Here is a 13,772-nt window from a genome sequence, read left to right as displayed (position 1 = left end):
CAAACTTGAATGAACTTCTTCGTGACAAACTGTTGGATTGTGCTGTTTTCAACAGTCCTCAGGTTGTTAAGAACCCATACTGTGTCAAGTTTGTTCACTTGGAAATCCTCTGCACTGTCTATCTAAATGAAGAGGCTTTGCCAAAGTACCCTGCCAAACGTCTGGCTCTAGCATCCACCTTACTAAGGACCAAGGGCTTCGCATCTAAAGCCAAGTCTGATGCTGATGATGTAATCTCATCCTACTGCACTCGAAGAAACATTTCTCAATACTTTCGGAGGATGAAGGGTGTAACTAAATCTCAGCCATCTGACTTCCGTGAAGACCCTGTGGATCTGGAAGTTCTTCACCAGCTAGCTCTGGCTCGTGAAAGAAAGAAGCGTGGAGAATCCACTGCAGCTGAAGAGCCTACTCAGAATGAGCCTTCTACTCCAATCATTCACTATTCTGATGCTGAAGAAGGAGAAGTCACTCGTTCTGAGTGAATAGATTGATTAGGATATTTGTTAGATATGTTCAAGGAACATCCTTTTGTAATCTATTTATGATCATGGTTTAATGTTTAATGCAAGCCATAAACTTTTGCTATTTACATTCTATTGTTTAAATCTTTGTCTTATCTGTTAGTTGAGTTATCCTCTAGGAAATTTGCATGTTATGTTAACAAACAAATAGGGGGAGATTGAAAGGCATATGTTCAGCCTATTTGTATTTAAAGAGGTACAACTCAACTCAGACAAGAAAGCTCAGTAAATAGCAAGTCATCGGAATCTGTACGAAGAACGTCAAATGATTTATGGAAATCATATGTCAGATAAGTTCCAGGATGCTGCTGCACGCCACTGAAAGAAGTTCATTAATATGTTCAAGCCTCAGTGCACAAATAATCTTTTGTGGCACGTCCAGGAATTCAGAAGACATAAAGTTTCTATACTTTATTTCATCAGAAGATTCCATTTAATGAAGATGTACGTACAAGGCGAAGACTCGACGAACTAACCAAATTCTTATTGTTTATTTGACGAAGAATATTTGATTTAACTAGATACAGATGAACCAGACAGTACATCTGTGTATCAGTTATTCAAATTAAATATTTGAAGTCAAGCAGAAGTGGTAGTTCGTTCGTTCGACAAATCAAGAAGAAGTTATTCAAGTTTAAAGAAGACCGGAAGCTGTTCTACTGAAGATTGTGTGATTAAATATTTTAATAGACTATTATTTCACTTCTCAAATAATTATATTAATTATGTAATTTATTTATTAAATTAATTCACTCTCGAATTAATTTAATTTATGAATTTATATGATTAAATTAATTAAGTGAATAATTTTCTATTTTAATATACTATTTTATTTCTTTATTTAATCACAAAAACCACCTCAGCAAGACAATTCTTGATTGTCTTGCCGAGTGGATTCATTTAGCTTCCAAGACAATTCTCCATTGTCTTCCTAGGGTCTTGGTTGAATCAGCAAGACAATTTCTAATTGTCTTGCCGATTCATTTCAGTGCTTGGATGGTGTGCAAGACAATTCTTGTGAATTGTCTTGCCGAAGGCATGTGTATGGCAGCAAGACAATCTCATTGTCTTGTCTTGCCGAGTCAAGAGGAGGTGTGCAAGACAATATCCAATTGTCTTGCCGTTTGTAGTGTTTGTCTTTCTGACAAAGAGATTGTCTTCCCTTCCCTTTGATTGTCTTTCTGACTTGGTTGAAGCTTGGTAGACAATCTGAGATTGTCTTCCCTTGCCCCTTATTGTCTTGCCCAAGCCTAGATTGTCTTACCCTGCTTGTAATTGTCTTTGCTAGCTTGTAATTGTCTTGTCTAGTGATTGTCTTGCATGTACAAAGCTTTGCCTATAAATATGGCTTAGTTTCTTCATTTGAAAGTGTTCATTCACTTTGTATTCAAAGCATTTGTAAAGCTTTCAAGTTGTTAGTAACTTGCTTGTTCGTTATATCCACAGTTTTCTGTGCTTTGATAACCCGGTTGTTTTAATCACTAAATCTAGAATATACCCTGTCGAATTTATTCTACGAACTTTAGTGGACATTAAAACTGAACCATTTTAATTATATAACGACTTCAAACATTGTTATATTAAGTAATTATAATCTGATTAACAAATCATATTCAATCAGATTCACTTCCGCGACGATTTGGTACTGATTGTATTCAACCCCCCCTTCTACAATCATATCTGGACCTAACAAAAGTAGTGTGAAAAGGAAGAAAAAGTGGGAAAGTGGTGGGACCCATTAACTATTTTAGGAAAGTTTTGTGATGTAAAGAAATGGATGGGACGGCCAAATAAGGAAACTGTAAAGAATCTGGTGGGACGGAGGGAGTAGTAATACGATGCAAGTCTATGCGTGGGCCAGCAACTACAATGGGTATTTAATTTAGCAAAAGCCCTGTTTGTTATTCATTCTCTGTACCCTCAGAGAGCTTTGAGCGGGAAAGCCGAGACTAGTGACGACGGAGATGGCGCCATTGTTGCAAAGCTCTCAGCCTTGGGTCGAAAAATAGTCTGTATCATTTACTACTTGCATATCATCGCTTCATTTTTGCTAATTAATTATACTATTTATTTGATTAATTGATTAATTGTCACATGATAATTGTTATTTTCAGTCGACCTAGGCAAGTCAAGGACGTAGCTCACCAAGACGAGGTCGTTCGTGTCCTCACTAACACTCTCGAAACCGCTAATGTAATCTCTCTCTCTCTCTCTCTCTCTCTCATTTATTTAGGGTTTTGTATAAGTCTTTTGTTGAATTGCTTGTGCTGTTTATAATTGAGATTGCTTGATGAAATTATGTATACTGGTGAAGACTCGGCTTTAGTGATTTATACTTGGGTTTCTAGCTCTTTATTCGAAAGCTGTCTTGACTGGGGGTTTTGGTTTAATATGCAGTGCCCACACATGCTGTTTTATGGGCCACCTGGAACTGGAAAAACTACTACTGCTCTTGCCATTGCTCATGAGCTTTATGGGTATACTCTCATTTTTGTTTCTGCCTTTTCTAAGCATCGAGATTTAGTGTTCTTGTACTGCTTTAATTTATACTTGATCACTTATATATTTGTTTGAATTCTTTTGTACGTTTATATTAGAAGAAGTTACTTATATTTAGGTAGTCGTACCTGTGTCCGACGCTTGGACACTAGGACACCATACTTATTTTGTGTCGGATCCTTTGACTGAAATGTGACCGACTAACAGACCACATTTAAGTTATATATACAATGCAAACCTATAAAAAAAGCAAGAAAGTAAGTAACAAAAAAAAAAGAGCATAGGATATACCTAATTCGCTATATTCCCTACAATTTTGTGTTTGATCGTAATTTTGATCTACTCACAACGTCTGTTCAGTAATTTATTATGTGGTGTCCCAGTACCCGTGTCCAAAAAATATGATAGTGTCCCCGTGTCTTAATTTAGCACAACTATGACTTGCTCTTATGCTCCACATGCAAGGACAATATGTGAATAGAAATTGTATCGTCCCATTCATAGTTTGTTTGCCAGTTGCCATCTTGCTTATCTGATTGATATATTTGAACTCACAATAAAAAACAACCAACGGTTTGTTGAAAGAGTTGACAACTAATATGTTTCTTTGAGATATTCATCTACAAGATTAAAAATAACGGCCATAATAAGTTAATTAACACAAGATGGAAATTTGAGTTTTTGTAAAATATCAACTTACCAACTTTGGTGTTTTCCAATATATACAAGGCATGACTGTTATCATATTGGAAGCTTATGTTTGTAATTATATGAACATAGAAAAAATAATAAGGTAGCCATTTTGGCAAAGTATTATGAGGTATATTGATTGTTAAAGCCATTCCATGGCGTCGCCCAGGTAAAATATGGCTAGGCATCTGTCCGCCACAGTTTTCAAGGCATAGGCGACAGTAGGTCCACCTAGTTCGCCTAATATCTTTTTGACCTAGTCGATCAAGCTATAAACTAGTTATAAAGAATATTGTTGTCTTGTAAACATTACAGTCTCAAGTAAAGAAGTCTACAACGATTTAAAGGGAAAAGAATTATTTTGTGTCAAAATTCATTTTAAAGGTATTCTATTAGGTTATTCTAGTATTCTTCTTTTCTTCTTTTAATCGTTACAAACACACCCTAGTACATATATTTAGTGTTCTAAATAGTGCTAAGCGGTTGTAAGCATTGGGAGGACCTTTTGGTCCTTAAGCAGCAAGTGGAGTATTAAGTGACACTAAGCGTACACACACACACACATATGTATGTATGTATGTGTGTGTGTGTGTGTGTAATATTACTATATGAAAAACAGAAAATTAAGGCCATACAATAATTAAGTAATAAGAATCTAAACATAAAATGACCTTATATAAAATAAAAAAAATAATTATAATTATAGATTTATAGTCATATTATAATAGATATTAATAATTTAAAATAAAAAAAAAGTTTGCCAACATCTCTCTGACCTCTTAATTTGCGTAATGACTGCTTCATCTTCAAAAACGCTTAATCATCCAATCAGCACAAAATCAAAGCGTCCGAAATCGCCTAAGCATCCGCCAATCCACTTTCAGAACACCACATATATGTACAGTATATACACGTTTTGTAGTTTGTATACAATATTTCAGCAGTACTACACCTTTTCTGTTCAGTGTCACATATAAATGTTAAACTGAACAGATAGATATATATATATGTGGTTAACATATATGTGTGGTTAAAGCTTGTCAGATACTCTACTATTGTGTAAAAAATATGATGATATGCATTGTATTATATTATAGAAATTCGAATAATAATGCTGCACTGCTCTACTATGTTTGGATATGTTTAGTTCTTAAAGCTTTTGTGCATATGCTATCTCTGTTTTGTTCATGTCTGGCTTTGTGCCTTGAACCTGATCCGGGTAAAGAAGTTTTAAATGTTTCAATTTACTTCTCATGGGGTTTGCTTTTGCGAGTATGAAACAACGCTTTGGAAGAAGTCATTTATCTACTCATTCGACCCAATGACGATATCTTGCAAATCTTTAATTTGCGGATTTCCAATTTGATAGACATGATTTTTTGAAAACAACTTTGGCATAAACTGAGATCAACTGAAGAAAGCATGTGTTTTTGGCAGACCTGAACTTTACAAGTCTAGGGTGCTGGAGCTTAATGCGAGTGACGATCGTGGAATCAATGTAGTTCGCACAAAAATAAAAAATTTTGCTGCTGTAGCTGTAGGAACTCAGCGTCATGGGTAAATCCTATCTTACAAGTCACATTATTTTAGTGCCTAAAACAGCTGGGTGATTTTTACTGGTGACTGAGATGTCTTTTCTTCTGTAATTCAGGAATTACCCTTGCCCCCCTTACAAAATAATCATCCTGGATGAGGCAGATTCCATGACCGAAGATGCGCAGGCAAGTCTTTGGTTAATTACCTGTCTATAACTGTGGAATTGCTTTCTGGCTCTTACCAAACATCTTTTTTTTTTTTTTTTTTTTTTTTTTGCAGAATGCCTTGCGCCGAACCATGGAAACATACTCCAAAGTTACAAGATTTTTTTTCATTTGCAATTACATCAGCAGGTTCTTTGCTCATATCTATCTCTGCACCTATGAATTACATTTCCATGTGTTGTAATATAGATTGTGGTGATATTCACAGTCCATAAAAATCGGCTTGTATGTTTTAATTTGCAACAAACAAGTTCAGTGTCTAGACAAATATCTTTTAACTTTATAATGTTAGAGTATGCAAATAGAATAGAATATAATGCATCATGTAACTTGCCTCAGTGTTGCTTCTCTTTGTTTCGTTCCCTATCTTTTCCTTGGTGAATTACATCTCATATTAATCACATGCATGTGCAAATGCAGAAATCTGTTTCAAACTCATGTTTCATCATTGCCTTTAATAACATAAATGCTTAAATGGTCATATGTTTTCCCAGTCTGACAACGTAATCTGTCGATAGAAAAGCACAAATTGCAATACTATTGTGTTGCCTGGATGTCTGAAAAACTTCATCAGTGTAATTCCGTTTTATAATTAGTTTTGCATGTGTATTTTTTAGATGGCTTGATGGCCTAATTCAAGATTTTTTCATTTCTATAAAATTGTTTCATACAGAATCATTGAGCCGCTTGCTTCTAGATGTGCAAAGTTTAGATTTAAGCCACTTACTGATGAAATAATGAATGATCGTATAGCATACATATGCAGTGCGGAAGGCCTTGATCTGGATCCAGAGGTTTGGACCCAGTAACTTAAAATGCTTGTTTATATGCTAATTTATTGGTTCTAATTCACATTATGTGCTTTGCAGGCTCTTTCGACCTTGAGTTCTATCTCTCAAGGTGATTTACGCCGGGCAATAACCTACCTGCAGGTAAGAACAAATTTGAATTTCACTTTACTGTACTGCTATATTGGCAATAGCTTAATCTGACAATAGAATGTTTAAATAGAGACGATTTTGTCATATGCTATGAATTGATTTGTATCACTTACAGTTGTAGTGTGAGATCAGATTAATTATTTGTGTGCATCACTATCTGCAGCTATATTCATGATATCTCTTTCTTGGGGAGTCTTTTTTTTTTTCGGGGGGGGGGGGGGGGGGGGGGGGGGGGGGCTGTGGGATTTGAATCTGATATGTTTTTCTTTTATTGTTGCTAGTCACTTTTCAGTATGTATTGTTATATACTCCCTCCGTCCCACCCAATTCTTTACATTGGGTTTGGGCACGGTTAAGAAATATGTATAAAGTAGGAGAAAAGACTAAAGAGAAAGAAAAGTGGGTGAAGTGGTGGGACCCACCGATTTTTAATATATAAAAGAGAGATAGTGGAGTAAAAGTAGTATGAAAAGGAAGAAAAAGTAGGAAAGTGGTGGGACCCATTAACTATTTTAGGAAAGTTTTGTAATGTAAAGAAATGGGTGGGACGGCCAAATAAGGGAACTGTAAAGAATCTGGTGGGACGGAGGGAGTAGGTTGCTTATAAATATATAAAAGAGTTTTTTCCGAGTGAAATGCAGGCTGTCTTTGATGATGGTACTTGATAGCTAATCTTACTTGTCAATTTATTACCAGTACTTTTTCCTGTCACTATAACTGCTGACTCATTGCCATATAATTTGTTACAGGGAGCTGCTCGCTTATTTGGATCTTCAATTTTATCCACGGACTTGGTTACAGTATCTGGGGTGAGTCATGAGCAAGATGTTCTTAATCTGCAAAGCTAGCTTTTCTACTACAGTTATCTCCTTATGATCTGTATTGATTACTGAATCTTTGGATTGCCAAATCACTGTGGTCTATGTAGTCTGACTAACATTTGCTTTGCTAAAATAATGATTTTTCACGGTATTTATGAAGTATCACTGTTAGTCTGAATAAAACTTGCTTTGCTAAGAAAATGATTTTATCTCGCTCTTTTCTATGTATCACTGTATCAGAACAAAGTTTTAACGCATCATCCTTACTGCAAAATCAGATTTAGGAACTTCTTCAACGTAATCGTATTGGTATAAAGGAATGTTATTGTCATGTTTAAATCCAAGAACAAGCCTGAACCTCAGACAGATCCTAGTTGACGTAACGAGTCTGCGATACCTGTATGCTGCAGTTGATTAGCTTTGTTTTTTTTTTAGAAGTTAATTTTACACACAATGCTCAGTGTTTATTTTAATGAGGTTTTACTTAGATAGTGATAAGTATCTTGTTGAATGAAGATTCAGGGGTGACTTCATATTTAGCAAAGGAAATAAGTCATTATTATTACTCATTAAGAACTATCGATTTATTAACATTGTGAAAAATGCATATATAAACATCCAGTAGCGGAAGTACCATGCGAGCAATTACCTACCCTTGCTTGTAAATTATTATGGGTCTTTTTGGCAATTAGTGGTTAGCGGGTAGCTGTTAGTGGATTGAATGAGCTGTTTTGACTAGATTATTGTGTTAGCTGTTTTGGCTAGCGGATTGAATTAACTGTTTGGTAAATAGCTGTTTACTTAGCTTTTTGCATCTTAAATAGACACATATCAACCTCGAAATGAAAAACCTCCCAAAAGTAGTTTTTTGAAAATTAGCTTTTGATTCCAAACCGCTATTTCAATCCGCTAACTACCAAACACCAAAATTAGATGATTCTCTTGGTCAAACCTCTAATATGGCCCAAACCTCTAACTTCCAAACAAGGTCTATTTTTCTATGTTTAAGTTAGTCAAGTTTTTTTTCTGCCATTGACCCATATACTTAACATAACATGACCCTGCCCATAAAGCAAATGCAGCCCAATTTAATATCGTCCACAGATTATAGCCAACTCATTGTAATATCACAGAATAACATTACATCATATAAAATTGTCATCTTACAGTAAGATTGCTTAATGTGTTAGAAATGTATAAATTTTTATGTAAGCTAATGATTGGATGTTAATCTTCTATATGTCGTGTACCCTATTCTAAATTCCTGGCTTTTTCGCTGTGTACACCTTGAAACCCCTGTCCATATATGTCTTAAAAGTAGTGGCATTCATCATATCTGCTGACCAGATGCACGCAAATAACTAAATATGAATACTTGCCTAGCACAGGCTTACCTGATACAGTGTTATTGTTAGTCAACTACATTTGGTAGGTAACTAGGTATATATAATATATAATTATATAAATATATGTGTATTAATGTATAATATTTTTAGTCGACTAGTCTGCGACTAGTCTACAACTAGTCGACTAGCCCGGGGTCTATCGACTCGCCTCGACTTACCGCCATGACAACCATGGCCACAAATATCCAAGCACCACTATATATATATTTTAGAATTCTATGCTAAATTAGTAGAGTAGTTGTGTTTTTGTCTGCACTAACCAATTCTACTTGCGAGCAGTTCTTTCATTTAAATAACTTGGGCAAAAGAGAAAGTGATAGATCCCAACATAACCACTGCTGCCAACTTGTAGCTTTTGAAGTATGCCGAGTTTAAATCAGCTGTTATATCCTGGTCACTGTCAAGCTGATTGCAAAAGTTAGCTTATGAATTGGATCAACATATAAGTACCTCTATATTTCCACCTCTTAAATATGTGAAGTAGTTTGGGGGAAACTATGTTGCATTGACTCTTTAAGTTAGTTTAAGAATGTTTATCAGTGCCTGGTTCTGAAAATGAGTTTTATGTGTGATAAACCACAGATGATAAAAAGTAAATCCGTAGTTGTCATGATGAAATAGCAGGTAAAAAAGTTGTATACGCTTATTAAGCAGGACCTCTTTTCTTTCCTTGAGAAGTCCTTTTGTACTTTATAGGCCTGTATCTAGTTCTGTAAGCTTAGTATTCGTGCATCTTCGGGCATCAGCACTGTGATTGTAGGAAGTATAATTCAGTAAAGTTGCAGTTGTAGCTGCATATGTTAATATTTGAATATTTAGTCCCACCCAATAAAGGTAGTATATTAGACATGGATTTCTTGAGATCTCATTGTGCATCATGTATCATGGACACTGTATTGGTGGGGTTTTGTTGAGTTACAACTAGTCATGGCATTAGTCTGAGGTGTCATGTACATGTAGTCTTGGTGATTTTTTGTCGACTGTTCTACTCAGAACTAAACATGGTAATTTTGCCTTAGTCTCGTATGGTTATCCTCAAAAGTTGCATTCCGTGTATATTATGTATTATATATATCTGGTTCTGAGTTTAGTATCCGCCTGACCCTCTGTAGGATATATATGAGCCCTTGTAAATACTTTATTACATCAGTAATACTTGGTCATAGTCTTTATTATATATATGTGTATGTTTGTATATTGAAAGCTCTACCAGTTTGGCATCTCTTTTGTAGCTGTACAACTGCCAGAGATTATTTTATATTAGGGTACCTTTGTTCAATTACATTGTTTCCTTTTAAGTGGTTAACAAACTGGATATTACAACTGATCAGGTCATCCCAGAGGAAGTTGTACAGGCTCTTTATTCCACTTGCAAAAGTGGTAACTTTGAATTAGCCGAGAAGGAAGTCAGTAATGTAATTGCAGAGGGATATCCAGTTTCTCAGATAATTTCTCAGGTTCTTTTAGTGGTTGTTAATGTCGTGCAATGATGTAAATGTGAAAATCTGAAGTACTGATCTGATTTTTTTTATTTTTTGCAGTTGTTTGACCTCATTGTTGGACTGGATGATGTATCAGATGAGCAGAAAGCAAGAATATTTAAGAAAATGGGTGAAGCAGATAAGGTCATTCTCTTAGTATTCATATTTTGTGGTAGCTCTTCCCTGTTATAAAATCAATAAATTAAGAATGCCCTCCACCCTCCCAGTGGCATTGCATCCTATTATTTAGATTTTTCGATTATTACTATTTCAATTTTTTGTTTTTAGCAACACCAATTTCTTGGACATTAAATTTGAAAATTTTAGATTGTTAGACTGAATAAAACAAGTAGCAAGTTGAATGTTGAACGAATTATCTGCATCCACATGACATGATCATTCCTTCTCTTGTGTACCTGCAGTGTCTCATTGATGGAGCAGACGAGTACTTGCAGCTGTTGGATGTGGCCAGCAATGCAATGCGAGCACTATGTAACATGCCACTAGAATTTCCTTCTGAGTTCTAAGAATTAGGTGGCTAGAAAGATGAGGTTTGTCTTTGCTGGAGCCTAGAGTACATAGCAAAATATGTTGCTATATTTTGACCTATACTATTCAGACTTTCGGAAGGATATGCTTGAACCTCTTGTCTTTAATTAGAAGTAATTGATTATCTTGTATGCACATCCCTCGACTTGATTAGTGTTCTTGAACCAGTATTTTCTCACTTTGATATTGCTAGTATATATCTAAAGCAAAGTGCAAACTGAATTTAAGACTGCTTGAAGTGGATACATTAATCGAACTAGGTATTTTTTGATGTGGTTCATCTTCATCATATACAGGAAAAGGCATCGAGTGACTGGGTGTATAATGATGATTTAAGTTATGGTGTTAGAAGCTTGGTCTCCAATCTATTCTTACTTGGGATTCGACTTTAAAAGGCTATTTAAGGTTCTCTTGTACGCTTTTCGACTTTTAGCTTGATGTTTTTTTCTATTAGTTTTTGATTTAAATTGTTTCTTAGGAAACTATATCTTCTAGTTATTTCTCGCCACATTTTGGTCTTGATCTTTTTTTTTCTCCTTGCATTTCATTGTTAGTGTACATAATAGCTAGTATCCCAGTATAGTATTTGATATAATTCAGCTATATTATATTATCCTCGTGGAAGGATCATCAAGTTATGTATTAATAGATGTTATATTTACCACAAACTCTTGGAAGAACAAGGAAGTAAGAAAGGGTTTATTTTTGGAAGAATTGATCACATCTAGATAGGGAGTTGGAACTTATTTTTGTTAGTTAGCAAATCCCCACAATTTGTTGGAGGAAAAGGAAATGACAGAAAGGAATTAATTCGACACCCAGTGGACTCTGTAGCAGAAGGTATATCTCCCTGCCATCATTTGGTTCCACATAGAAGATGGAACACGCCAATTAAATGCATGCCACCATGATTGGGACTTGTCACACCACCAATATTAAACCAAGAGTGTCTGCTTCTGCTTGTCTGTGTACTAGTTCAATACAGCTTTTTCGTAATAGTTTTTCTTTTATGGTTATGCAATTATAGATATGTCACTTTAGATATGGCTAGAGGACCATGAGTAATTATATATCATTAGTGGGAGCTGAATTTCATCTCTAGATTGCCTCGTTCAGAGCCAGGAAATCTGCCTTTCGCTGTTCTATGACGTAGGACACTTTAGTAATCACTAGGAACAAGGAAATAAGTCCCGGGGTTTGGGTCCCTAACATATGTATGTCAGTATGACAGTAGTATATGTACAGCGGAAAATGCGCCAGACACTTAACCTTAAGTTTTTGATGTATATATAGGAACTGTCACAGTATCATTCAGTGTAAAATTACCTCATTCTAGGGTTTTTCATGTCCAACGGTTTATTTTATGCTGGATGTATACTACTAACATTTGTATGTTCTGATCGGCTGTTTAAGTACCAGACTTCTGTGGGGTTTCCCATTTTCCTTTACCTATCTAGTTTAGTAGTAAAGCAAATTTGTGTTTGACACTTTCCAAACAAACACAAACTAGAAGCAGAACAAGAGCAAAGATGCCGGTTGCTAGGTTTTGAAAAATTTCAGTGACTTAAAATTCTCACCCACCTTCCCCTCCCTAGTTGAATTCATTATTGTTAAAACAGTTCTGGAGTGCACGAAATAGTTCTGGAAAATGTTAGGTAAAAACAGATTTGTACTCTTTGTGCATACTCCACCTGGAATTCACTGTTTCACAATCTGCAATAATAGGGGCCATATGGATAAAGTCATACATGTACAACGAAACCAAGTACTCTGCTACCCAACAAATCTTTTTTCATTGATTTTATTTTCTGCTAATTTACAAATCAAATTTTACTATGTGCTTGGACTATAGGAAACTTTTACAGCCGTCCCTTAGTCTAAGTCAAATAAGTTAAAAGTTAGCAGAAGGAATAAACAAGGAAAATAAGAAAAGCATATGTTAAACTAATGTATCAAATCCAGATAGGGATTTGAATCTTTCTTTCTCTGTGAATCTACCAATATTTCCTCCTATCTTTAAAGGAGGAACAAAGAAAAAACAGTAAAGAATTAGTCAGGCCCACTATTTGAAGTGGACTTGGTAGAAAAAAGTATACCTTCTTTCCATCATAAGGTTTCACCTTGAAGATGAAAAGAGTGAAAAATTAAACACACCAGTTAAATGCATGTCACGATGATCGGGACTTGTCACACTATACCATGTTCAGTCCCACTGTTTTTCTGATTATTTTAAAATTCCGATAAATTTCATTTGTATATGTACATTTTTTTTAATGCATTATCGTAACCGTAATCTGGACCCTTATCTACGAGCGGGACATGCCGGGTAAGCGTGTTTATGTTACTGGCAGTGGAACTGCCCAGTAATCAAGTGAGACTTGACTGAACTCAACTAAGATTTATAATTCTAATTTGAAGACAAATTCGAGTTCCAGAAGTGTATATTTGTGATACGTGTAGCTCTTCAGTCTTGACTAAATGTGTGTATGATTTCAAGTAGTGCCGACCAATGCCAACGCATGCAAAACTTTACTCTTTCATCACATAGACACATACCATCATAATGTCCTACAACAACTCTTCTTCCAGTCTCGTTCAATAATGCATTTTATCATTGTGATTGTGGGTCTCGTGTTTTAAGTGCTTTCTGGATATTTATAAAGGTCTTCCATGTTTTTGCTTCGACCACACAACAATTCCCCCTCTCTCTCTTACATATTCATGTGTCAAAAATTGATTATGTTCCGCTGCAGATTATCTTAAGTTCACAGCTTAGTTACATTTTACCGTTACAGTAATTCAAATGAGCGAGTAGTATATTTAACGTACGAGTTCATGAATAGCAACCGGTATAGTGATTCAAATGAGCGAGTATTCTCGTGTTTCATTATTAATACAAATCCGCATTCAATCTTCTATGTGCTTAATTGGGTTGTATTTTAAGTTTCACTTTTTATCTATAGATAGATAGATCATAAATATTTCCTAATTATACACAATTAATTCATCCTAATTATATAACCCTGAGTTTACTGAAGTGAGATCTATGGAAAGAGAAATTAAAGACCCCCTTGTGATTCATACTATTTATGAACAGAAAA

The 13,772-nt window shown here is 35.2% G+C and overlaps 1 protein-coding gene across 2 annotated transcripts; it reads left to right on the top strand.

Annotated features, from left to right (window-relative positions):
- The first annotated feature begins 2,384 nt into the window (after nucleotides 1–2,384).
- On the top strand, nucleotides 2,385–11,385 carry LOC108220608 (replication factor C subunit 2). 2 transcript variants are annotated; one of them, XM_017394416.2, is made up of 13 exons: nucleotides 2,385–2,532; nucleotides 2,639–2,717; nucleotides 2,922–3,001; nucleotides 5,151–5,270; nucleotides 5,365–5,434; nucleotides 5,529–5,602; nucleotides 6,147–6,267; nucleotides 6,343–6,405; nucleotides 7,164–7,223; nucleotides 9,973–10,098; nucleotides 10,183–10,266; nucleotides 10,545–10,673; nucleotides 10,968–11,385. In XM_017394416.2, the coding sequence occupies exons 1-12, from the start codon at nucleotides 2,489–2,491 to the stop codon at nucleotides 10,647–10,649; spliced, it is 1,026 nt and encodes a 341-aa protein (XP_017249905.1). In that variant the 5' UTR covers nucleotides 2,385–2,488; the 3' UTR covers nucleotides 10,650–10,673; nucleotides 10,968–11,385. The 2 variants fall into 2 exon arrangements, with proteins under 2 accessions (XP_017249905.1, XP_017249904.1); XM_017394415.2 differs by lacking the exon at nucleotides 10,968–11,385 and having other exon boundaries at nucleotides 10,545–10,849.
- The last annotated feature ends 2,387 nt before the right edge of the window (nucleotides 11,386–13,772 follow it).

Source organism: Daucus carota, chromosome 5 (genome assembly GCF_001625215.2).
Source record: "Daucus carota subsp. sativus chromosome 5, DH1 v3.0, whole genome shotgun sequence".
Classification (NCBI taxonomy): Eukaryota; Viridiplantae; Streptophyta; class Magnoliopsida; order Apiales; family Apiaceae; genus Daucus; species Daucus carota.
This window is presented reverse-complemented; position numbering and strand designations above follow the sequence as displayed.

Bases quoted from the DNA above. Each gene is read 5' to 3' on its own strand.
- LOC108220608 (XM_017394416.2), top strand. From the start codon at position 2,489: ATGGCGCCATTGTTGCAAAGCTCTCAGCCTTGGGTCGAAAAATA. The intron at 2,718-2,921 runs GTAATCTCTCTC...TTTAATATGCAG, and splicing joins ACACTCTCGAAACCGCTAAT to TGCCCACACATGCTGTTTTA. The intron at 5,271-5,364 runs GTAAATCCTATC...TCTGTAATTCAG, and splicing joins GTAGGAACTCAGCGTCATGG to GAATTACCCTTGCCCCCCTT.